The 25,422-nt window shown below is 40.0% G+C and overlaps 1 protein-coding gene across 1 annotated transcript in view; it reads left to right on the top strand.

The window, feature by feature from the left end:
• Positions 1-17,542, top strand: part of grik5 (glutamate receptor, ionotropic, kainate 5) — an 84,051-nt gene extending 66,509 nt beyond the window's left edge. The window contains exons 14-22 of the mRNA XM_038711027.1: positions 1,177-1,380; positions 2,327-2,440; positions 3,046-3,155; positions 3,386-3,559; positions 5,348-5,513; positions 6,674-6,899; positions 10,060-10,188; positions 11,276-11,442; positions 12,738-17,542. Of these exons, the coding sequence (XP_038566955.1) occupies positions 1,177-1,380; positions 2,327-2,440; positions 3,046-3,155; positions 3,386-3,559; positions 5,348-5,513; positions 6,674-6,899; positions 10,060-10,188; positions 11,276-11,442; positions 12,738-13,364 (1,917 nt within the window). The 3' untranslated portion in view covers positions 13,365-17,542. The remainder of the gene's footprint in view (positions 1-1,176; positions 1,381-2,326; positions 2,441-3,045; positions 3,156-3,385; positions 3,560-5,347; positions 5,514-6,673; positions 6,900-10,059; positions 10,189-11,275; positions 11,443-12,737) is intronic.
• The last annotated feature ends 7,880 nt before the right edge of the window (positions 17,543-25,422 follow it).

The raw sequence follows: 25,422 nt of genomic DNA, 5'->3' as shown, positions 1-25,422 counted from the left end.
ACCAGCAAAAAATAGTTGAACGAAGGAATAGTCTCAAGTGTTTTATGTTATTATGGCTATTTTGCTGGTTTCTCCCAAGATGTACGGTACATAGGTTTACCATTGTTTATTTGGCGGGGGATTGCTTGCCGTATATGCTAATTTTGTGAAAGAATTCTTACTTTAGGTCAATATATTTAGTACACTCAGTGAGGAAGTGACTCTCTGTCTTAGTGGCTTGCAGATCACAATGAGAACACAGCCTGTCTCCTCTAGGTAGCCAGGTTTGGCTGGACTGTGGTCACTGAATCTGTCTGTTCTTTGCTTTCTCTCCCACTTCTGTAGCCATTTCACACAAGCCATTTTATGTAATTTAAAACAGTCCTCCAGCAGTTTGTATTGGACTTCCATAATGTAGGGGGACTCAAGAGACAGATGAAAAAGGAATGGTCTAAATGGATTCTGCAGAAGCCAACTTACCCTGGCTTTCAGTCCAAACCTCCTAAAAAGCTGCATCCTACAGTTCCCATGATAAAACTGTACATATTATTTTTGTTAGACCCTCCCTGCCTGAATGTCCCATGTCTTTAAAACTCAATGCCCCCAGTTTACAGGCTTTCCTGCACAACTGTTCTGACAGACTGAATAGTATTCCCCATGACAAATGAAAACATTTTGATTTTGACACAATTCTTTAGAGAGAGTTACATTTGAAAAAAAAGGGACACTTGCTCTCTAAAAGTTACCAGTGACACGCTAATAGCATCTTGTGCTGAAATAAAAGTTTGATATATTGGGAAATAATTTTGTCAAGGGATATCACACTCATGTCTGCACAGTAAATATGAAGCTACTGAAATATGAAGGCTGGACTGTACTGATTAAACAATCTATAATGTGTTATAATTAGAGAGATTTAGAGATGGTGGATTTTGTTAACATTCGATAGAGCCAGACTAGCTTTTTCATCCTGTTTACAGTCTTTGTTCAAGCTAAGCTAATCATCTCCTGGTTGTAGCTTCATATTTAACAAACAGATCTGACAATGGCATTGCTCTTCTCATCACTCTCTGCCAGAAAGCAAATATGCATAATTCCCTAAAAAGTCGAACTGTTGCTTTAATCTATCATTGACATAACTGCGTAATTCCTCCTCAAACAGGATATTGAAACCCCTCATGTTTTCCCCATGTTCAGGAGAACCCATATGTGATGCGCAAAGACAACTACCAGGACTTTCAGGGTAACGACCAATATGAGGGTTTCTGTGTCGACATGCTGAGGGAGTTGGCAGACATCTTGAAATTCTCCTTCAAGATCAAACTGGTGGATGATGGGCTGTATGGTGCTCCAGAGCCCAACGGCTCTTGGACTGGCATGGTTGGAGAGCTAATCAACAGGGTGAGTACTCCCCCCCCCCCCCCCCCCTCTCTCTCTGTCTCATGCATACACCAGAAACATGCTGAAATGTTTTAACCAGTGTCTCTACAAACAGAAACTTACACTGAACACACACGCATACACACACACCCACCCACCCACACACCACATGCTGTAGCCCCAAACCACAACTCTGCTGTAACTTCCTATGTCTCAAATTGCCCTCAGAGGGGAGTAAGACTCTTATCTAGGACAAAAGCTGACTTGATAATTCCCCAAAAGAGAGCGGTAGCATTGCCTAAAATTGTCTGCACCATCCTTCCTCACAGTAACCCTCCTCCATCCCAGCCTGTCCCCCCTCTTTTTCTCCCTGTCCAGGACTAGTGCGCCTCTGACAGACACTTTGGTTGAAGCAGGCTAATGAGAGCCCCTCTTTGCTTAATTACCATACGGTTTACTTCAATTACCAGACTGTGGTCCCTGTGTGGGGCCTGCCACACTGGTGCTCCCCCAGCTCTCCACGCTTTCTCTCCCTCCTTGCCCTCCCCAATGCATGATCACTCAGCTCTAATTAGCAGCCCATGTTCATCAATTAGCTTTTAATGGAAAAGATGGAGGGGAGGCAGAGCGACCAGAGACCTGGTTTTATACAGGTGGAAAGACCAGCCACCCAGTGCTTACTTGCAATTAGCCTCATTTGGATGGTGGATAATGTGTGTGTGCCAGAGGGAAAGGGACAGAGTGCATGTCTGTATGTTTTTCCAAATGGTGTTTTCAAGTGCACAGTCAAACTTTTCATTTTTCATTCGGGAAGCCAACATTTTATACAAACAGAGCTCTCATCTACCCAGTGCAGCATCAAGTGTCTTTCTATTTTTGCACTTTCACCACTTGTCGTTTTTCTTTCTGACTCTCCTCCACTACCTCTATCTTTCTCTCGCCCCCACTATCTATGTCAATCCTACAGAAAGCAGACCTGGCCGTGGCAGGCTTCACCATCACGTCAGAGAGGGAGAAAGTTATTGACTTCTCTAAGCCGTTCATGAACCTGGGAATCAGCATCTTGTACAGAGTTCAACTGGTGAGGGTGTTATCGGGGGCTGTAGGGCGTCTGCTGGGTTATACGCACTACAGATCTTGTGTTGGATTGAATTTCTTTTGTTTGCGCTACTTTTAAGATGGCAGGGTCATACAGAAGATGATGGGCAACACTTGTTAAAAGATTCTTATGGAATCAGACTGAATATTACATAAGAGTTGATCTCATCTTTGAAGCTGAGGATTATGTTTGTGTATTAGGCTGCATGCTGCATTCACTGTGTTCAGAGTCAAATATATAGGTATAATTTAAATTGCTCAATAAGCCAGTGCTCCCAAACTGGGTGGCAGCTTTACATTGCTAATGAGATTTTGGGTCTAAGCCAAGTATGCTTCAGCAGTAGGCACTGTGAAACGGAGCATTTATGGATTGTAGCATTAGCGTATCAAAGCACTGCAGACTTACTATCAGAGTGCAGTGAAGGACACTGCCCTCCTGTGGTGCAAAGGGGACATTCTCTGACTGCTGAGACCTGACACCTTGTTTTCTAACAGACTGTACCTTCCTGTCTGTCTGTCTGCCACCGTCTGTCTGTGTTGCTCCTTCTCTCTACTTTCTTCTCTTCTTCTTATTTCTCTCTGTACCAGGGTCGGAAGCCGGGTTACTTCTCCTTCCTCGATCCCTTCTCTCCAGCTGTCTGGCTCTTCATGCTGCTCGCCTACCTGGCTGTCAGCTGTGTGCTCTTCCTGGCTGCAAGGTCCATACATTACATCACACACTGTACTGATAGTCTGCAGCTGACATCTGTGCTCTATTGCCATTTATCGCCTGTCACATAATGGAATTTTTTACCTTGTATAACCACAGATGATTTGACTGGGATTGAATAACTGATTGGGTGGTGACTTGAATGATATGACAGAGGTACATTACTGTAATGTAGTTTCACCTCAAGGTCATTCCACTGTACCTGTGTTTCCCCACCAGGCTGAGCCCCTATGAATGGTATAACCCTCACCCGTGTCTGCGAGAGCGCAGGGACATGTTGGAGAACCAGTACACCCTGGGAAACAGCCTGTGGTTCCCTATCGGAGGCTTCATGCAGCAGGGATCAGAGATAATGCCCAGAGCCCTGTCTACCAGATGTGTTAGTGGGGTGTGGTAAGTTACAGAATGGTTAAATGTAGGTGTGTGAGTGACGGCCAATTTAAAGTCCCCATCCATTTAACATGTGTAACTTCACTTTGCTGTGCTGGGTGATGTATGTCTTTGAGACTCGAAGGCTGTTTTCTAATTCATCTGCTGAAGGGGGGGATGTTTCTCTTTACTCAGGTTACATCTGAGCTCAAGATGTGTTTGTATGGGCAAGATTTTGTTATATCACCGGTAGTTTGGAACACAGTTATGACCTATTATGCAATTAACACAAGTGTGTGAAACCTGAAGCTTCCGGTGCACATTCACTGAGAAGTAGGAGACATTTTGCATCCAATGATAAAAATCTTTGAAATGAAAAATATTTGCATATTCATAGATTCTGGTTAGATGGAGATCATGCACTTTCAAGAAATGTAAGGTAGTTTTAAAAACAAACAAACATGTCAGACACAAATTAATATTAAATGCAGACATTTCTGGAGGCAATCTGTAAACTTATAAAAAGGTCACATGTGTTAATTGTTGCTATATGATGTTATATATTTAATTCACATGTTTACATGGTAGTAGTATTAATATGTATGGCACAAAATCAGAGGTTTACAAAGTGCTGAATGGTATCAACAGTAATACAATTGTTATAAAACAGTTATAAACACACACATTTAAACACATTAAATAAATTAAAGGGCATGGTAGACAAGATTATATAATAAAAACAATGAAATAGGAAGGCGCAGTAAATACAGGTTAAGACAAGAAGTCCAAGCCATACAAATGAGTCTTCAAACAACATGTAAATATATTAACAGAATCAGCCATTTTGACAATATATTCTCAGTTGTTCTATATTTTAGTGTCCATATTTGTAAAAGCTCAGTCCCCTTTAGACATGTGTTCTTAACTCATTTCTTCTTCAAGAACCTTCATTTTTCCTTGAGGCGGCTCTTTTTCTTTAAGCACATCTGCTGTGTGAGATTATGACATTTACATTTTAAAGTTTAAGCACGTAGCTGACATATAGCGTGGAAATTTCCATCCCTGAGCTCCAACATTTCAAGCAAACAATACAAAAATGCTAAGTTCACAGAAATACTAAATTAGCCTGATGATATTCCTGCGGCAATAGAGTGAGTGTGAAAGAGCCATGTGCAGAGAAAAAAAAATGCCAAGAGCCAAGGAGATAAAGGGTAGAGGAAGACAGGATGAGTAAATTACAGCAAGATGTGGTCTAAAGAATGTTATTACTATTGTGTTCCTTTTGAAGAAAGTTTTTAACATACAAGAAAGGTCATAAGAGAGTCCCATCTTCAAAGTGGGTATAGAATATTATCTGTGGATCCAGGAAGCCTTACCTTTAGGGTTGGGCGATATGATATGGATATACTGTATATAAATTTGGGAATTTCAGAGATTTTGCCATTCTGTTCATACTGAGGTATCTCTCCCTGTAATATCCCTGTATCAATGTAATGAATATCTTGATTTGTCAGGCAATTCCTGGTATTGGTCCTAAACAAATATTAGTAATTGGTGGTTTAATCTGGGAAAAGTCTTTCAATTCATTTTCCAGACAATTTATTGTATAATGATATGAAGCATCAAATTACTGTACATATACCATAATAAAAGACTGTATCCATATTGCCTATCTTACTTACCCTTTTCACTTTTGTCCTTCCTTTGTGGCCAGGACATCCTTGTAAAAGAGATTAAAAATCTCAATGGATTTCCTTCCTGGTAAAATAAAGGTTAAATAAATAAAAAGAAAAAATTGTCTCCACCTCGTAGGTGGGCATTCACCCTGATCATCATCTCGTCCTACACGGCCAACCTAGCAGCCTTCCTGACCGTCCAAAGGATGGAGGTTCCAATTGAGTCTCCCGACGACTTGGCCGACCAGACAAACATTGAGTATGGCACCATCCATGGAGGGAGCACCATGACCTTCTTCATGGTACGACCCACTGCAGCAGCTATGGCTCTGGTTTGGGATTTTTGAACGGGTATTTGTGTGTGTTCGTTATGGCAGTTGGATTAACTCTAGAATCTGACAATTTTCTGAATTGCTTTTAAAGTGACAATTTTTCATAAGGTTTTTGCGTTTTTGTGTGCATGTGTGATTTAGTGCCGTGTTTTTGTCTTTACTGCCGTGCCTGGAATGAGTGCTTGTCCTTGTATTTGCTACTATATGTCTGAGTTCCTCTGTTGTTTTCTTTATGGCTGTTTGTGTTAAGTGGCTGACTGCCTGTGTTTGCTTATGAGAGCGCTTCGGGCATCTGTGTTGGCATCTGTGTTTGTCATAGAGCGTGTGGGTGTGTGTGTTTTGTCTTTGTGTGTAGGTGTGTTTGCACATGGGAGTGTGTGTAGGTGAGTGTATTGAAACATATGTATTTGTTTATTTGTGCGCACGCATGGAAAATGGCTACACGCCACGTTGTGAGTGTGTGTGTGTGTGTTTTGCCTTCTTGTGGTGTTGAGTGTGTGAGCTGTCCACATTGAGGAAATAGAAAGAGTGGTTTATGTTTGCCTACATAAGCCAGTTCCAATGCTACAGTACATTACCCCACTCAATGCCTAATCCGCACACACACAGACGATACACACCCGCATTATTACACACAGATACCGCTCTCTCTACATTTTGCCTTTCTTCTCACAGACAATACATAGAGATCCAACATGTAATTGTATACTTTAAACACTTAATCCTGTTTTGAAGCTTGCCATATTTTGTTAAGTGCTGAACCACCTCCTGTGTGCTGATTTACCTCCATCTGTATGAAAGATGATGCATCAGCTACGCCATGAGCGAGTAATCTGTTGCCTTGATTCACATCGTTTTCCCCCTTTACTCTTTTCTCTCCATTCTCCCTCTATTTGCCGTTTATATTTTACTCTGCTTGTCATTATTCACAGTGGATTCTCTGTTCTACGTGTACTTCTCTCCCCTGTTTATCGAGGATGTTTTTTTTCCTTCATCCCTCTTTAATTTTTATCAACTTCCATTTGATTTCTACTTCAAAGACAGATGATAGGAAATGATAGGAACCTCGAATGTACGAACACACAACTGTAGTCAGTGTTTACCATGGCTGTGTTACCATTCCTCTGCAGAACTCACGTTACCAGACCTACCAGCGGATGTGGAACTATATGAACTCCAAGCAGCCCAGTGTATTTGTGAAAAGCACAGAGGAGGGCATCGCCCGGGTGGTCAACTCCAAGTATGCCTTCCTGATGGAGAGCACCATGAATGAGTACTACCGTGGCCTCAACTGTAATCTCACACAGATAGGAGGCCTGCTGGACACCAAGGGCTACGGCATTGGCATGCCACTGGGTAATAACACTCATATGTCATTTTTCAAACAAAACATACATTACAAAGTGCTTGTAGCAACTGATAATGTAGTAATGTAGTAAAACCTGTACATTTTATAAATTGCTAGAGGGAATTACATCACAACAATAATGAAGATTCATTAGTTCATTACAGTAACTTAAATTATCTCAGTGTAATTATGTTATCTCATCATTAGTTGGGTGTGAATGCTGCAAGCATTTGCATCCTATGTTGTTGCTTTTTGAAGACCCTTTTCTCTTTCTCTCTCTCGCCTGTCGTTCACTGGTCTTGTGCAGTGTTTAGTGTGCATTCCGTGCTGCCGACAGCTGCATGCACGCTGGGGTTCCTTGCAGGTATTTCAAGTAGCCGTACATTTAAAAACAATGTAATATTTTTTGGGTGGTTCATCAACGGTGATAAATTATCCGAAAGTCCCGCGAAGTGCGGACAACTCAGCACAACACCAGTGAAGCTGGAACTCCATCTGTTTGAAGCCTATAATTGGGTTTTGAAGACTTAAGTTTTGATTTAGTCAGTGCAATTTTCAAGACAAGCGATTTCAAAGCCTACAAGCCTTAGAGCAAACACTCAGTAACCTTTTGTCTTTTCACCTCTACTGACAAGATCTAAGGCTATGATCGGCCTTGTCAGGGATTTTATTGATCCCGTCTTTGATAAGACCTATAATTTATTAATAAAAGCCTGAAATCAATTGGAAAATAACAACAGGCAACTAATGCAGGGAAGTCACAAGGTATGCAACACTGACCCTTTTTTTGGTCCTGCTACAAACACAGCTTTTGGATTTAGGCAGAATAATTGGTAACAACATATCAAATTATGTGTGGTTGTCAGTGGTCTATTTTATATAACACTAAAATGATTTAAGTAGCATTCAATAGAATAGAAACAGCAACTGTTTTGGGATGTTACTTAAACTTTAAACAGAGATCAGAGATAACAACTTAATATTATGTTAAAGCACCAGGTTCCTCACAGTGATTGTGACCCTTCAATATGAAGCTGCATCTACTGTACTTGCAGCCCCCGGTCACAGTGTGCGTGTTTGAGCTGAGAGCAGTTCAGCTGAAGAATGACATTCCTTTATTGGACTGCTTAAAAAAAGCAAAGATAAGAGAAGAGTCTGAAAAATGAACACAAAAGTATGCAGATTTTCTATCCTCCCATGGTAATCATCCCATATAAACCTTTAGATTCCTTTTGCAGTGCCTTGTGGGGGCTCCGAGGATTGAATTCGCAGTGATATTCTTGCATTTAACATGTCAGATATCCAGCCCTGAGCATCAAACTTGTGATATATTGCAATACAGCTTGCTTACAAATGTCATTGGGCTTTTGGTACTGTAGTAATGGAAAACAACGGCATTGCAGTGAACAAGGAGTCCAAATTATAGGACATTGTACGACATGTAGCTAAAGAGGCAGAAGCAACATAATCACCAAAGGGACTCACAGTTTTGAACATAAAAGTTAAGAACAATTCAGTCCAGTACTAGGGATATAAACATATTACATTATAATCAGTGGTTTCACACAGATTTACTGTAGTTAAAAATGTATAGATGGCATATATAACTAACATTGTGTTAAACAATCTCTCTTATCTGATCTTAAAATACTTTCTCTTTAAACCTCATCAAAACAAATAAATAAATAAACTCAAATGACTCTGGGAGAGGCAGAAACACCTGCATGAGATCAATTATGCTAAATAGACACATGTAGTAGTACTGATGGGTGAGAGATTAGAGCTAAGAAATGTCTTGTACGTGGTTGATTTATTTTTTTTCTAAGGGATTAGTAAGTATTTCAACTGGAAGTAATGAACATGCAGTTAATTGCTTTTCCACTCACGTCCAGCTCTTCTGAAGCTCCTTCTTTAGCACATAGAGGTGGTTTCAATGCATCGATTTGTTCTAACAAAGAGGAGGAGGGCATGGCCAGAGAAAGGAAGGAACAGGACAGAAAGTGATATTTGACGGACTAGATGATGATGAAAGATGAAAGCAGCGTTACTGTACATCAGCATGCAGAGCAGACACAGACAAGAAGAGACGGACCAGAGAGGAGAAAGAGGTCTCAAAGTAGACCGCAAGGAGAAACATTTAAATATTTTATAATACTCTGAAAGGGTTGGTTCACCCATGTAAAAACAAAAACGATTTTATTGACAATTTGGACAGAACCAGTCTAACTTTTTCCCTGCTGAGCTAATCGTCTCTTGGCTATAGCTTCATATTTAATGGACATATATGAGACTGGTATCAATCTTCTCATCTAATTCTTGGCAGCAAAGCGAATAAATGTATTTCCCAAAATGTTCCAAAACTATTCCTTTAATTCAATTGAATTCACTTTGATGTCATTGCTTGGACAACACACACAATGACAATTCACATTAAAATATCCTACAACAGTTCCACAGCACAGAGAGCAATATATGCTGCTAGCCAGGAGTTCCAGTTCTGTATTGCAGCGGATAATAAAACTATTGTATTTTCGATCGGTTTGTCATGACGGGAAGTGATTTGATCCCAGAGGATCACTCAAAAGTGAAGATAAATGCTAGCTGAGATCATTTTCTCTGCTATGTTTGTGGGTAGTTTGGTTTAATTTGAAAAAAGTGCCTTTCAAGACCCACTATCCCCATTAGAATAATTCACAGAACAAAGCTATTATCATATGGTCTGTTTTCTTTTAGTAAGTAGTTCCAATGAAAACTGTTCACATCGAGGTCTGCTGATTATCTTCATGGGTAGATAACACTAAGGTAAATGAGAAAATGTATTTGCAATTTCTGGTGAACTGACCCTTTAAACCATACCATTATTTTCTACTGTATCTAGTTTATAATATGCTTTGTATTCTGTCTGACCAGCAGATGTACCACTGGCTCTGTCTGGTTGTAATCTCTCACTAATCTTCTCTTTATTCTCACAGTAAGATCACTCGTTGCTATCTCCAGGCTGTGACAGCACTCCTTTCCCTGTGATTCTGTCTCCTTTTCTCTTAAACATTGCTGATTTCATGTTTTTCTCCTCTTCTGAAATAACTCCTCTCTTGTTCGGGCTCTTTTGCTGCGCCTTTTTTGTCCTCCTTCACTTGCTCTTATCCTTGATTTCCTGTGATTTGCCAGGGTCCCCGTTCAGAGATGAGATCACGCTGGCCATCCTCCAGCTGCAGGAGAATAACAGGCTGGAAATACTGAAGAGGAGGTGGTGGGAGGGAGGCCAATGTCCCAAAGAGGAGGACCACCGTGCCAAGGGTCAGTCGACCGCAGCTGCCTGTCTCCTCTCCCTCCTCTCTAATGTCCTCAGTAATAGTCTCCTCACTGTCTGCTGCAGTCCAGCTAATGGCTAACGCCTAACCTAATGTCCTTGTGAAGGGTGCTTAGCGCAATCTAGTCTCCCAAATGTCTTCTGTTTGTCTCAGGTGGTGTGTAATGGGAATTTTATTAGAGTGTATCTGTTCACGCGTGTGTGTTAAATGCGCATGTTTATGTGTGTGTGTCTGTGTCTGTATAAATGACAAAGAATGAGGCAAAATGAAAATGCCTCTGCATTTATGCCACTGCTGTCAGATGAAAACCTCTTTTAAAAATTGTTTTTGTAACTGTGAAAAGAAAAGACTTCATGCCTTACTTTTCAGCATCATTTAGCTTCATCTGTACAGTGTATTGCAAGCATGTAGGGGGCCTATAATTCTGGTATTCATCATGGGCCATTTAACATTTTTTACATTTTATAATTCAATTGAAAGAGGACTCCAGTGAAAGGTCAAAATTGGAGCTGAGAAATCAGCAAATGTTCCTTGTATGAGCCAAGCTCCAAAAAATTGGATCCTACATTTAAATCCTCCCTGAGTGGTAAGGCCACACTCTTTCAAATTCCCTGCAGTTTATTACACAGGCTGTCTATTAAAAATGTATGGTCTCCAACCTAAGATTATGAAAGTGAGGTAATGGAGTAATTTTCTTAGACTTAAAGGAATAGTTTGACATTTTGGGAAATATGCTTATTAGCTTTCTTGCCGAGAGTTAGATGAGATGATTGATACCAGATTCTTGTCTGTACAAGAAATATGAAGCTACAAGCAGCAGCTGGTTAGCTTAGTATCAATCTTCTCATCTAACTCTCTCGCAAGACAGCAAACAAAGCTGTCTCCCAAAATGTTGAATTATTCCTTTAACAGAGCTCCTTCCGAGCCACAGAATACATTATACAACTGTATTCACAGGCTCTGTAGTACTCCTCAGGATTAGTAAACAAAAAAAAAGACATTTAAAACCATGCCAGCGTTGGTGTGTTTCAGCATGTGTGTACTAATGTTTGTCTCCTGTGGCCCACTCTCAGGTCTGGGCATGGAGAACATTGGGGGCATCTTCGTGGTGCTGATCTGTGGTCTCATCATTGCTGTGTTTGTGGCCATTATGGAGTTCGTGTGGTCGACTCGCCGCTCAGCAGAGACCGATGAGGTATGCCCCCATACCTGCCCTCGCCGACCCCACAGACACACCCCAGTAGGTTCCCATGGCATCCCGCCAACCCTTTTGATTATGTTGTTTTGTGTGTATGTGTGTGTGTGTGTGTTAGCGTGTGAGAGCGAGTAGATTTTTTCCAGCTTTTGCCTCCACTTGTGTTTGTTTCTTTGTTTGTTTGTGCTGTAACATCTGAAGTTCAATGTGTTATGTGCATGCGAGATGAGAGGAATGTTCAAGTATGTGGCACTGAACTGCTCTAGTTGCAAAATGTATACAGCAAACAGATAATTTGATTTTACTTTGCATGTCCTGCCTGTTTTGAAGTCACTGTGCCTTCCTAGTGTTTGGTGTTTAACAGTATAGCACTGTGTTTGTGAGCTAAACTTGATGGTACGGATAAGCAATATTGAGAAATGCCAATATCTGCTTGCATAAAAAAGTAGTGTGATCTTTTTCCCTGGCATTAAATGTCATGATGTATCTTCTTTTACATGCCTCACATGTACGCTGGTATTCTTCGTTTCCATTCTTGGATTACTTCTCACCCATTTCACTGTGTGTCTCCCTCTATCTCTCTCTCAAAAACACACACCTCCTGTCATTCGGCCATCAGTGTCTCTTCTCCGATAATGAGTACTGTTTCTGTTTATGTGAGCACATGACTTTTTATTATGATTTCGATGAGAATGTTGTTTGTCTGTAGTGGACATATTGATGCATTTTGTTTGTCCTGTGTGCAAATTACAGTAGTCATGCTGTTGGAATGATGGTAAAGATGGGTGCGTGTTCAAGTGTGTCCTACCGTGTGTGTGAGTACACAGCTGCTGTATGCGTGAGTGTGCCTTTGTGTGTGTGTGTGTGTGTGTGTGTGCACCTGAGTTTGCAGGCCAGCCTGTCCGTTCATAGTGCATAGTGCCATAATGAAGTGCCCATAAACTAAACAACATTTTGGTGTTTTGTGTGTTTGGATTGTAATAACTCTCTCTGCTCCTTGGATATTCTCCCATCTCTATCCATTTCTACATCCTTCCCCATCACCTCCTCATTTCTGTTTTCAAACCATCCCTCCATTTGTTAATCTCTGTGCCCTCGCTTGTTCTGCGACTTTTTTGTTAACCATGCCTTACTGTGTCTGTTCTTTCTGCCTTGTTCTTCTTTTTCTTTTCCTTTAAATTTTCTTGTTTACCCTCCGCCCTCCTATTTATGTACTGCCTTACCACTGTCTTGTTCTGCTGCCTGCCTACTTGTGTCTGTGGCACCCCTCCTACCTTTGCCTCCTTCCCTTCCGTTTTTCCCTCTTTCCTCTTTCCTCCCTCCTTACTTTTTTCCTTTAGGTGTCTGTCTGTCGGGAGATGATCACAGAGTTCCGAAACGCCGTCTCCTGTAAGAAGAGCTCCCGTATGCGCCGCCGTCGGCCCCTCAGCAGCTCAGCAGCCCTGCGCCACCCCACACGCATAGCTCTGGGGGCCCCTCGGCCCTTGCGCCTGGTCCGGGAGATGCGCCTCAGCAACGGCAAGCTTTATAGTGGAGCTGGCCCGCTGACAGGTGGAGCTGGAGGTGGAGCAGGAGGGACAGGGCTTTCCGATCTGGGTCCTGGGCCACAACGGATTCTAGATGATCCACTGGGGGCCAACACCACCCCTCCGCCACCAGCCCCTACCCCAGTAATGCTGCCTGCCCGCAGCTGCGCCCATGTAAGGATCTGTCAGGAGTGTCGGAGGATCCAGAGCCTGAGATCGAGCAGCAGTATAGGATCAACCACAACAAGAATACCACCTTCATCAGCACCCCTGCCCAGGCTACCCCCACCCCCACCCCCATCCTCATCCAACACAGACAGTGAGGGTGGGGGCGGGGCCAGCCCGAGGCGGCCACACCACAGCCCCCCACCTCATACCTCCCGACCCATTCCCCCTCCACAAAACAGCAACACCACAGACCTACTGGGTGATCAGGACTGAGACAAGAAGCAATGGGCTGGATGAGAGGGCCGCAGGGAGTCAGTGATGTGACACTGAGAAACACCGCTAGTTTCCACAGGTGAAATTCATCTGAGAACAAAAGAGGGAGAGATTGAGGAAAAAACGTTGAACTCTGCAAGCTCAGCCAATCGAAAATGAGATGACCTTTAAAAGGAGAATGAATTGAGAAACCGTGTAATCCTTTCTCCAGTTGAGCTTCAGGCCTACAGATACAGACCTGGCTACAAGCACGCTGTTAGATGGTCAAGGGTTAAGCTTCTGTAATCAACTCCGAAGAGCAAATCTGAGCGGAGATGCACATGACCTGATGATGGTTTCCATTGGCTCCTTTTTCCCTCCTTACTCCCCTCTTACTTCACCTTTAGATTTGAGGATGCTGGTTTTCTTCCGCAGACACTTCCCTGGAAGCTAACTACACCTGTAGTAAAACGAAGCCTTGTTGGAGGACATACTGTATCCGTATGTGATTTAAAACAGCAACTTAAAAGACTTCAAGAGAATTATTTCCTGTTGTTTTTTTCTTTTGTTGTCTTTCTTGTTTTGTTACCATTGTTCTAAGTGGGAATTACAGAGTTAAATACAGACTATGTGTGACACTATGGTGGATTATAACATACTAAGAAACTTGACTGCGGCTAGTTTTGTGTCCCTCCCTGAGCCCCAAAGCTGCTTTTAGGAAGGTATCAGGTAAGGTGGATGAAATGACTTCAAGGCAACATAATGCAACCAGTAGCAGAGGAAACTGTCGGTCTGCCTTTCTTTACACTGTGCGTGTGTGTGTGTAAAAATTTGTGCTTCCTGTAAGTCCGTCTGTAAATACACAAAGCGAGCAGAACCATGTACCCAGCTACAGCACCCTTCTACAAATGTTAGATTATCAGACAGCCACAAAAAGAGAAGAGAGAGAGAGAGAGCGAGTCTTTGAAATGTGAAATTAATGTCCCTCGTTATCCTGGGTAACGCTTGCCAAGCCTTTACTTCTTTTTCACCTCTGTTCACACAGCGTAGAAGAGATAGAGAGACCAGGCGAGGCAGAGCCAGAGACAGAGGGGCAAGATAGAGAGGAACAGAGAGAGAGGACACAGAAAGAAGCAGAGAGTGAAAAGGACACTCCTGAATTTGAACGAGAAATACCTAACTGAACTACTTCCATTATTAGATCTGTCCGGATCTGTTAATTCTGGGCATCTTTTAAGGGGCTTGTTAATGCGCCAGCAGGCTGTAGCTGCAGCCTCCTCCCTTCTCTCTGTTTAACAGACAGACTTGGCCGTGCACTGTAGAGGCTCCTGCCAGAGTGATAGACTCAACACAGCCTTGTCAATACTGTCTCAAGCTTTTGATCGCCTAATTACTTCCCTCGGTGGCTGGGGACTCATTCAGGAGGGGGTTGAACACAAGAAAACATGCTGATAAATAGATTTAGAAGAAATAAATGCTTTTTACTCTGGCTGCAAAGGGAATCTGGTCTCTTTTAATTATGTAGTTAATGTTACAGCCCTACAGTTGTATGAAACTCCCACTAAAACATTTTAAACTCTACAGTCGCTACTAGCCACAGTGCTTAAAGGGAATACACTGGTGGATTTGCATGTCTCAAATTGTACACTTCATATTATTCATTAGACAGATTTCAAATCTCCCAAATAGCCACTGCTTTCACAACACATAATCGTGGTGTAAAAATCACATTGCACAAACTTGCTTTAGATAGCTGGAACATTAAAGGATAAGGCTGGTGACATTCTATATTTTTATAATTGTCAACAAATCCAATGCAAAGACCAAAACCACCAATCCATTAATCTGACACTAAGTAGCCAAAGCCTCATGTAGCGTATTCCTTTGTGCCATAGACCTACATTGTTTAAAAAACAATTAAAAACACATTAATGAGTCACATTGTTGCACTGGTTTGAGTAGAACCTTTTTTTTAAAATGAAAGTATATATTTGTGAACATTTTTTAAGAGTTGCATCTTCAGTGGGGCAAAATGGGATTGTTGATGAGCGCCACAAAAAGGCTGGGGAACTCAGAAAGTATTGAGAGACACACGAGATTTGTTGAGAAGAAATAAAATATAAAATACTGCCAGCTTTATCACTTAAATCCGCTTTATTTTATGCACCATCTTCATCCATCGTCAACCGCTTATCCTGCGTACAGGGTTGTGGGGCTAGAGCCAATCCCAGCTGACATTGGGCCAAACAAATAACCAGTCACACCTAAGAACAATTTAGGGACACCAATTAACTGCATGTCTTTGTGGGAGGAAGCCGGAGAGAGAACCCACACAGACACAGGGAGAACATGCAAACTCCACACAGAAAGGACGGGCAACCAGGGTTTGAACCCACGCCATTCTTGCTGTGAGGCGACAGTGCTAACCACTTTACCACTTGCCGCCCCGTCACTGTCTTATTGATTTGAATTAAATAAAGCTCTTGCTTGCATTGATGTTCAGGATCACAAGAGATCAGATCAGTTTTAGGTCAGTAGTAAAAGAATGAGCTGCAGTCCACTTATTTACATGAGTGCAGGACAGATAAAAGGTGTGATTGGTTACTGCAGCATGGTTTCATTTTAGTTTACCCTAATCAAACGTGCCCATGATTACTTTTATGTGCTGCAGCTGTGTTCTCTGTGGTATAACACATCTGTAAAAGGGTCCCCTCAGAAGCAAATGTTACTGTGTCAACAGTATTTATATACATTTCAACAGTATCATATTTCCTGATATGTTGCACAATAGCCTATCAGCCCCAGATTATATATATATTTTTTGATATGACATCATTATCAAGTGCTGTATTAGCAATTTCTGCACTGCAGGTAGTTGACTCATCAATTTCTCAGTGTTCATTGAATCAGTTACCTAATCAGTTCCCAAAACATTCACTGTAGAGTGACTCACTGCTTACTGCTGAACTATGGGGCAGTCTGACACAAACAATTAGTTATAGTTAGTATAGTATACTGTGCTATAAAAAGGAAATGCTGACATCCATGATCTAAGGGTTAGCTAATGCAACGTTTTCAATGCAAGATATTACTGTATTCCCATCATCCTGTTCAGTGTTCATGTTTGCTTATTGTTCATCTTTTATGGTTTGATTTACTGACAGCAGATCTTTTGAATGTAATGCTTTTCAGCAGCAACAAGGACACAGGCCCTCACTTGCTTCACACCCATTCAGACTCAGCAGTAACGCACCAAACCACCAGCTTAGCCCATTGCAAATGAACCCTTGATAACTGGCATTGTTGTTTAGGCAAACATTGCATTGCTGTATAACGGTAAGTGTTTTGCAGTGAAGCTGATTTGTTGACACTGTTGTGCTCCAGATAATGATTGATAACATTGTTTGCGCACATTATGCTGTTTCTCTGAATGACTGCTGTCAGCAGAAGCATGCCTGGATTTCATGTGTCTCTTTCTCTCTGTTTACTTCTGCTTTTGTGTTCAGAATGCTGACTAGGCAACAGGAGCCAACCAAACTTTCCACATGTGGTCACAGTATACAGACACACACGTGCTCACATACAAGAGACACACAATATCTTCACTTCTGTTTCCCTTGTTGTCTAAAGGCTGTAAACCCACTGGCAGTTTTTTTCTTTCATTTTAAAATTTGTCTTCAGAGTCTTCTTTGGTTTGTTCTGTGTACAAAATCACAAAACTTGATATTTGACAGCACCACATAGTCAATAAGTGACTATCAAGAGCTTTAAACAATCAGCTGAAGCATTTATAAGCTGCAAAGCATTACTGTGGAGAGACAAGAAGAGAGTACAAACCCTAAAAAGCCCAAATATTGCTAGTATGAATATCAGAGGTAAGGGAGGGTCACAAAACAAATCTGGGGTGTCTGAACGGCCACCCCACAAAACAAACTTTTTTGTTTACTTTTATGTTCTTTTCTTTGGTATTTTTTCATATTTCTATACCAGTGCTAAATGGATTATTAAAACTGATGATGAATATTATTATTAAATTGTTGTTATTATTCCTATTGAAGAGCAAGAGGTTCTATAGTGTGATTGTGGGTGAAGGGTGTGGGATGGGAGGTGTTGGGGTACAATGACAGATTGCCCTGTTGTTCAAACCTATAGACACAAACTTCTTTTGGAATAAAAATATACAAACTGTTCCACAGTGACATGCGTCTTTGTTGTCTGGTTGATATGATTTACTGATATGGAAACAATGTAATCATAACGCACTGCCTTAAAACGCCATAGGTCTTATCTTCATGTCTCTTACCTTCTAAACAGAACTCTACATTATAAAGAAAAATGAGAAACTAAAGATAGGTGAAAATGTGGAACTTCATTATACAACAATAGCCACTAATACAAAGTTCTGTTTTAAAGTAAATGTAGAGAGAGTTTAAAGAATTGTGCACTGTTGCTTCTGCCTATCCTGTTGTCTGCATGATTTGACAAACAAGCACTGACTTTCAACAGAAAATACATGTAACAGAACAGCAAATAAAAAACAAACAAATAAGTTTATTTCAGCTGAGAAATATTGACATGGGGCATCTACAATCTAATTTCTCCACAGAAATAGAAATGGTTAGTTTCACTCAGTTTAGCTCATTTTTGCTTCTGTAATTTTCATTTTTTGTCATTATTTTCTTTGTTTTCTCTAGTTTGGAGAAACAGGAAGTTTGTGTGCTAACTAACTAAACTCTTATTGCCTCATTACATTACATAACTCTTTTTGGCCAATTGCAACAAGATTAGGCATCTTATGTTATGTCAAGCCCTCAGAAACAGCGTTTGTGCTGGGAACTTGATGACACGGGAGGGGGGGTCTCTTCTGCAAGATATATGTAAATATACTGTATGTATATTTGCTGGGTGAGCAGCTTTCACTGGAACGAATGGCCACCAGGTTTGGATTTCTCATCCATTGTATATTAGATCCAAAGTTTAGTTACAAACCGTGTGCATGACATGAGTGACATTCATGTAGGAGCCCCACCTACAGAAACAGTCATGATTGGCTAAGATTCAGATGCTGTGAGATTTGTGAGGGCCTGGAGGAGCCACAAGTTTTGAGTTTTATTTAAAGAACAGGCCTTAGGGTGGCAATGGTCCAAATTTTATTATTGTCGACAAATCCCATGAAAATCCAAAAACTAACATTGATCCATTGTTGTCCAAAAACTAATGAAAACACAAAAATGAGCCACATAGTTGTCCTGGGCGATATTCCTTTATTGTAATGAATTATGTAGCCTCAAACTAACTCCAAGATCATCTTGTCTCTTTCAATCACTCATCAATGGACCACCTGTATCTGAAAGACAAACAGGCTTTTATCAAGCAAACTGAAACAAACAAGAGATATACAGTTCATTAATATGGTGCTGTAAAAAGAAGAGAAGAGGAACTTGTGACTTTTTTCTCACCAGTGTCCACGCCGTGTCTGACCAAAGCCTCACGTCTGATAAAAAAAAAAAACCAAACCAGTTTTGATTAGTTCTTTTGCACATAACTACCTGATTTCAGAAGTGAATTTTCTTCCAATTCATAGGCACTTTAAATTACAGTATGTGCTTTTATAAAACAATGAATAGCAGCTTCTCTTTATAGACCGAATGGACTGAATGTAAAATTAACTTTATCTAGTGTCTGCAGTGATACTGTAGATGATGAACATATAGTTGTTGATCATTTTGAACTGTATACTCCATAAAACACATCACACACACAAACATACACACCTTTTTCTGAGAATGAAGTAAGTTATTGCAAACATGGTCACAACCATGAGCATGAATACTCCAGCGGCAATCATCCTTGCTACAAATGACGTGTGTTTTGGCATTTGTTCTAGGAAAAGAATCACAACTATGATCAACTCCAAAACACGTTAGGAGTATTTTTGACAAATAGTTTGACATTTTGGGAAAAACACTTAAATCATTTAATTTTCTCCAGGTAAAAGTTTAAATTAAATGTAAGTTTCTAGAAATAGTTTGGCACATACAAGGGCGGGGGCACACAGTGAAAAAATTTTTACAAATTTATGCTTTGTGGTTCACAATATTGTGCAGTCTCTGCACATGTTTACACAATTTTGAGCTGTTGTTCATTATTTTAATGAGCAAAGACGAGCAAAACCGTTGCATCTCAGAGATCATTGATCAAGTAAACCTCATTTTAATTCCACCAGTTCAGCGTTTGAGTTGAGTTTCAGAGGCCAAAGCTTGTACCATTAAGCTGTTACAGATCTGACTTCAATATTTGATACTCACTTTGAACAACAAGGTTGGTGGTTCCTTCAAATGAACCACTAGGAAAGGCTGCAATATTGCAGGTGTATGACCCTGCATCTCTCATTTCCACATGTCTAATTATCAAGGATTGTTCTTTAATGTCCACTCTCTCCTTCAGAAATATTTTGAGCAGCAATTCCATAGTTCCCATTAGAAACAATAATGTTCAGTTTCTCTCCTTGTGGTGGATTCAGATCCCACTGAACTGAGTAACATTTTCACCTTTTGATCCTGGGATAAAGTGGCATGGCAGGGTGACATCCTGTCCGAGGTATCCAGTCACTTCAGGCCAGACTTTGACTTCTTGTGCCTCAAGAACTGCCAAAAATGTTTTGTGGAAGTAACATGTTTGTCAATGGTGTGTTAGTTTCACCATAAAAGCCTCTAAAAACATTTTATTTAATAATTGTTATTTTTAATAGGCTATTGACCTTCCAGGCACCACTAACCTTAATCAAGGGAGAAAGGTAACTAACTGCCTTAAAGCTAGGGTAGGTATGGTGGGAATCTAGCAAGAGACATCTAGATTTTAAAAGTATCCAATGGAAATATCCCACCACCTTATTGCCCTCCCTCTAAAGCCACTCCCCAAAACACATCATTTCGGATCTAATGAAATGACTGGCCATGCTTATTACAGTGCTGCCACAGATTAGTTTTTTTTTATTTTAAGAATAAGAATATTTGATTCATTTATTTATTTAAGAAATTTCAACAAACAACAAAACATGCTTCAGAAATAAATTGCCTACCCCTGCTTAATGTCACTTCACACCACTCCTGTTCATTTCATAGGGAAATATACTTTTTACTTCACTACATTTATTTAATAGGCCTAGTTAAAGTCACTTTGGCATGCAGAACATATGAGCAACTTGAAACATATGATGCAGTGTTTTACATTAATCTACTGTATTTAACTGTATGCTTGAAATGTTCAGCTAAAACATTCCAAGAACTTTAAAATTCACCTTGATGTATTAGTAACAACCCAATGATATTGGGAATGTAAAAACAAACGGTATTTCTTCTTTTTTCCCTATTTTGCCTCAAACGAAAAAACAAACCATGAAATGTACACGGACCATTTTGCTTATAATAGGCTACTTGTGTAGCCTACTTTTATTTGAGTACAAGGACTTTTACTTGCAATTAAGTATTCTGTGTTACATTTACTCAAGTAAAAAAAAGGAAGTGAAAGTTTCAGTACTTGTCTTAATGAAATAGTCAGCATTTCATAAATAACCAAAACCTCTTGTCTTACCTTGAATTGTGATATAAATCAACAACAGACGTACAAGGGGTGATCTGCTGCAGATTTTCATTGAGCACATCTACAGGGGTCAACAGAATTACAGAAATAACAATTATACAATGACTTTGCTGTGTTTCCTGCAGTGTTGAGACTTCCTATGGTTCATTCCTCCCTGCCTCCGCCAAGAAACCCCTGTAGCACACTGACCTCATGTGGTCAACTGATGATGATGTGCAGACATGCTCTTGTGTTGTGGAATAAAAGTAAGAGGTAATACCTGACAATCTATGATTCGTTCTACAATCACAGGTTTTAGGTGTCTGGTTACTAAAAGATAATCCAACACTTCCAACCAATCAGAACTGGGAATTCTCAGTGGCCATGGTATAATGAATACTAGAGTTTAAATGGAACAAACAAAAAAATCCTGTGAAATCCTGGCTGCTCAAAACCATAGTGTATGCAGTAACTGCGAAAATATATTAGAATATTTAAAATAGATCCATAAGTAGTAAAACTATATTTAATCCATCTTTATGTAGCATTAAGTAACAGTATGGTTGTTAAAGAAAGCCATGAAATAAATAAGTGAACATTCCCCATTGCTATAAAAATCTTCATAAAAAGTTTTAGGAAGCACCAAAAATGTCATTATTGATGACAAGCCTGAAAAATGATTAAGCAAAATAGGTTTTCTTAGATGATTTTGCAATAGGAATGTTTGTATGTCAGTGTTGCTTTGTTTAACCTGTCAATCCAATGAATTTATCCTTTTTAATATTTTGTATAAGCATCATTTTGATGTTGGAGGAATAATGTTGTAACTACTGTATATTGTTTACTGTATGTGGTGTAAGTGCAAACATTGTTGATTGTATGTAATTTATTTAAATGTCCCATGAGGGATACAAATAAACAATATGCTGGCAAACATGTTGTTGTTCGACACTGAAGTGGCTCTATGTGTCTAAAATAAGGTGAAATTACAAATCTAATAATGGTTCCTTATTACTCATTTTCACAATGTACACTGAGGGAGGTGCAGACCAGTTTTGCTTGAACACATGTTCATTAAAATAAAACCAGTTACACAACTCTTTTCCAAACCCCAAATGTTTTCAGCTATCTTGCCTTAATCAGGGTGGTGTTTCCTTAACTCGCAATTATGGATGGGAGTTAATTTTGTTGAGCTTTCATAGAAAGGCCCCTGTGTAAGTGCACAGGAGGTTTGCCTTGACTGTCTGCATTTGGGAACTATCTCTCTGCCTTGCATTACCAGTCGTGAAAATGCTTGCTGTTTTGTCCTCAGGTTAGATTACTTCACAACAAAGCTCATGAATATGCATGGCTTATTCTCAGTAGTACTACTACATTGAAACGTGTCTTTGCTTTATGAGTGAACTGCATTTTTTCTTCTCTGTCTGAGTAATATGATGAACTACCTTCAAACGGCATTTGTCTTATCTCTCTTATCTACTTCCTGTCATAACCCTACAGTACAAAACAAACCAAGAAAAGAAGAGAAACCACGGATTTCACAAGATCTGTGAAAATGAAGAATTTTATTAAGCAACAAACAAAAAGTTTTGTTTTAAAGCAAATGTAGATAAAATGTACATAACTGTGCACTGTTGATTCTGTCCATCTCTCCACTTGTCTGCATGAGTTGATAAGCAACAAGCAACACCACTGACATATCTCAAATGTATTACTTTGATTGTTCCACGCACTGACTTTCAATATAAGGTACATGAGCGCTTTTTGTTTGTTTGCATTTCTACACAACAAAAAAAACTGCTTATCTTCTGACAACACAAAGTGAGCAGACAAAATCTCACACCCACAAAATCGCACTGTCAGGAAATGCTGCTCGCAGACACTTAAATCTCTGATGGTATTGTTCAGAGATGGTGTGCACTACTACAGCAACTTTGCAAACAAACCAACTATATTTTGTCACCTTTTCCACATATGGCATTATCAGACCGTAACATCTGCATACAGGATTCTGCCATTGACACTGAGCAAAGTTCAGACCCAAAGCAGACAAAATACAGGGCAGGATGTAATACTTAAACTATTACCAAATTGGAATACATAAAGTATGCAATTCTTGTTTTTGTTTTAAAGCTGCTGCACAGGTTTGTAAGTGTGAAGAAATAAGCAGGATTAGGAAAGAACAAGTAGGAATTTGAAACCACACAACATTATGTCCAATGTAGTTAAATCACAATAAAATTAGAATCTAGAAAGATAATTGTAATGCAAGTTTGGCATTATATTTAAAGTCCCAGAGGCCTTCAGCTCTTGCCATCACATGCTACCCAGGAGTTAGTTCCCTCTTGATTGTGTATTTTTACATTTTTCTTATTTTGTCTTCCTCCTTTGATGGCCAGCAAAGAAGGAACACAATTGTTGTGTGATCTACTCATAATGTTTAGTTATCTTGGCCACAGTCAAAACACAGCAGGTCATTGGAGCCAGATAATATTTTTGCCTAACACATCCGTAACTAGAACATTACATGAGAGAAATTGCCTGCAAAAACATTGGATTGCCAAGAAATATGGTACAGACACTCACAGTCCCCAGAGGATGAAGCCTGCTGGCCTTGGCGATCCTCTGACCTTTCCTCTAGGGCCACCATCAGCTTACACTTTTAGTTCTTTATATCTTGACAGCTATTTGATGGATTGCTGTGAAATTTGGAACAGGCATTAACGGCCCCCAGAAGATGTATTGGAAAAACTTTGATCTCCTGACATCAGGTCAAAATTTGTCCAACAGCTTGGTTTATGACCAAATACATGCAAATTGAATGACATTTCCATCAGCCTCAGCTGTACTTAGTGTTTAGGAGTAATTAAAAAATGTTCGTATGCTTATATGCCATCCGATGGTGAACATTATACCTGCTAAACATCAATGTGCTAGCAGTATCATTAAGCATGTTAGCATGCTGATGTGAGCATTTAGCTCAAGTGCAGACAGAGTGCAACTGTGAGCATGGCTGCAGACTGTAGTCTCTGTTAACTTGGTGATAAACATATTGCATTTCCTTTATGCTGTTTCACCTGCTATGAGGCTGTAGTGGAAACACATCATCACTGCTTGGCTTGAAACGTGCCCATGGAAAAAGGTTATATGAGAACATCAATAGATGGCCTGGAGCAGCCAGAAAGGTTAGGTTTTATTTTAGGAGCAGTTATGCAGTTAAGCAGTTAGAGTTATGATACCAAAATTATGGTAAATGCAACTTGCACACAGCAGCTGTTATTTCTTTTGTCATCAGCAAATATAAGAAAGACAGCTTCAACATCACCTAGAATACATACATTTCATATCATTTGGGCTGCTGGCGCAAAACTACAACCTCTGAATATGTGACATCATCAGCACGAGCTGTCTCTGTGTGTTTGTCATTGAATGAAGGTGTGGCATCTCGGGATGATATGAGCTTGATGTCAGAGTAGACCACATCCTATAAGTAAGTGTGAGAGAAAGTGTCAAGGAGGAAACTTTGTTACTTTGCTCTCTTTTATCTCTTTTCCTTATCACAACAACAGCATAATTGAACTTAATTTGACTGAAACGTATTCAGCTGTAAGTCAGAAATTTAGCTTCAAACGAACTCTGAGCTCACCTCCTCAATAACAGGTGGCCTGGCCACATCAATCACTGAACCACCTGTATCTGAAAGACAGATACAGATAGATTTGGTCAAGGGAACTGAAAAAAGCAACAACAGATGCAACAAAAAATACATTCATGTGTAATACATTAGGTGTGTAGAAATAGAGTGAAGGGGAACTTGTGCTTTTGTTCTCACCAATGTGGACACGGTGTCTGACCGAAGAATGAAGTCTGAATAAGAAAAAACAACAAAGTTGCTGCAATTAGTTTAGTTTCTGCATGTAATAACCTGACCTGAACTGTATTTTCTTTCTAATCCTTGAAACCCTTTTGTATAAAGCATTTATACCGTCTTAAATAAGCCAAGAAAATGTTTTGAAGAATTTTACAAGTCTAACAATAAATATAAAACTACATGATGCAGAGTTATGCATACGCCTAAACAGCTCATGGTAGCTCACCATCTTAAAAAGTTGGTTGGTTGTTTCTGTAATTTGTGTACTGTATATATACAAATTAAAGACCAAAATAGAAAGAGGAACAAGATCCTCATTAGTCCAGCATATACAGTAATACTTTTAAATATAACAGCTGATATATTTGTCACATTTATGACATAAAAGTCTTGGTTATGGATTTTTTCTCTATAGCATCTACACTCCTACACAAAATACACATCAGACACACACACACACACACACACACACACACACACACACACACACACACACACCTTCTGATGAAGATGAGGTAAGTTATGGTGGCCATGATCAATAACAGCAACATGACTGCAATCACTATTGCAGAAACCATCTTTGGTGATAACGGCATCTGTTCTGGGAGAAGAAACATTACTGTGATG

The sequence above is a fragment of the Micropterus salmoides genome, unplaced genomic scaffold (genome assembly GCF_014851395.1).
Source record: "Micropterus salmoides isolate LMB-PRFRI ecotype aquatic unplaced genomic scaffold, ASM1485139v1 Ms_hic_scaffold_11, whole genome shotgun sequence".
NCBI classification, from domain to species: Eukaryota; Metazoa; Chordata; class Actinopteri; order Centrarchiformes; family Centrarchidae; genus Micropterus; species Micropterus salmoides.
Note: the sequence above shows the minus strand (reverse complement) of the source record. Positions and strands in the feature narration are given on the sequence as shown.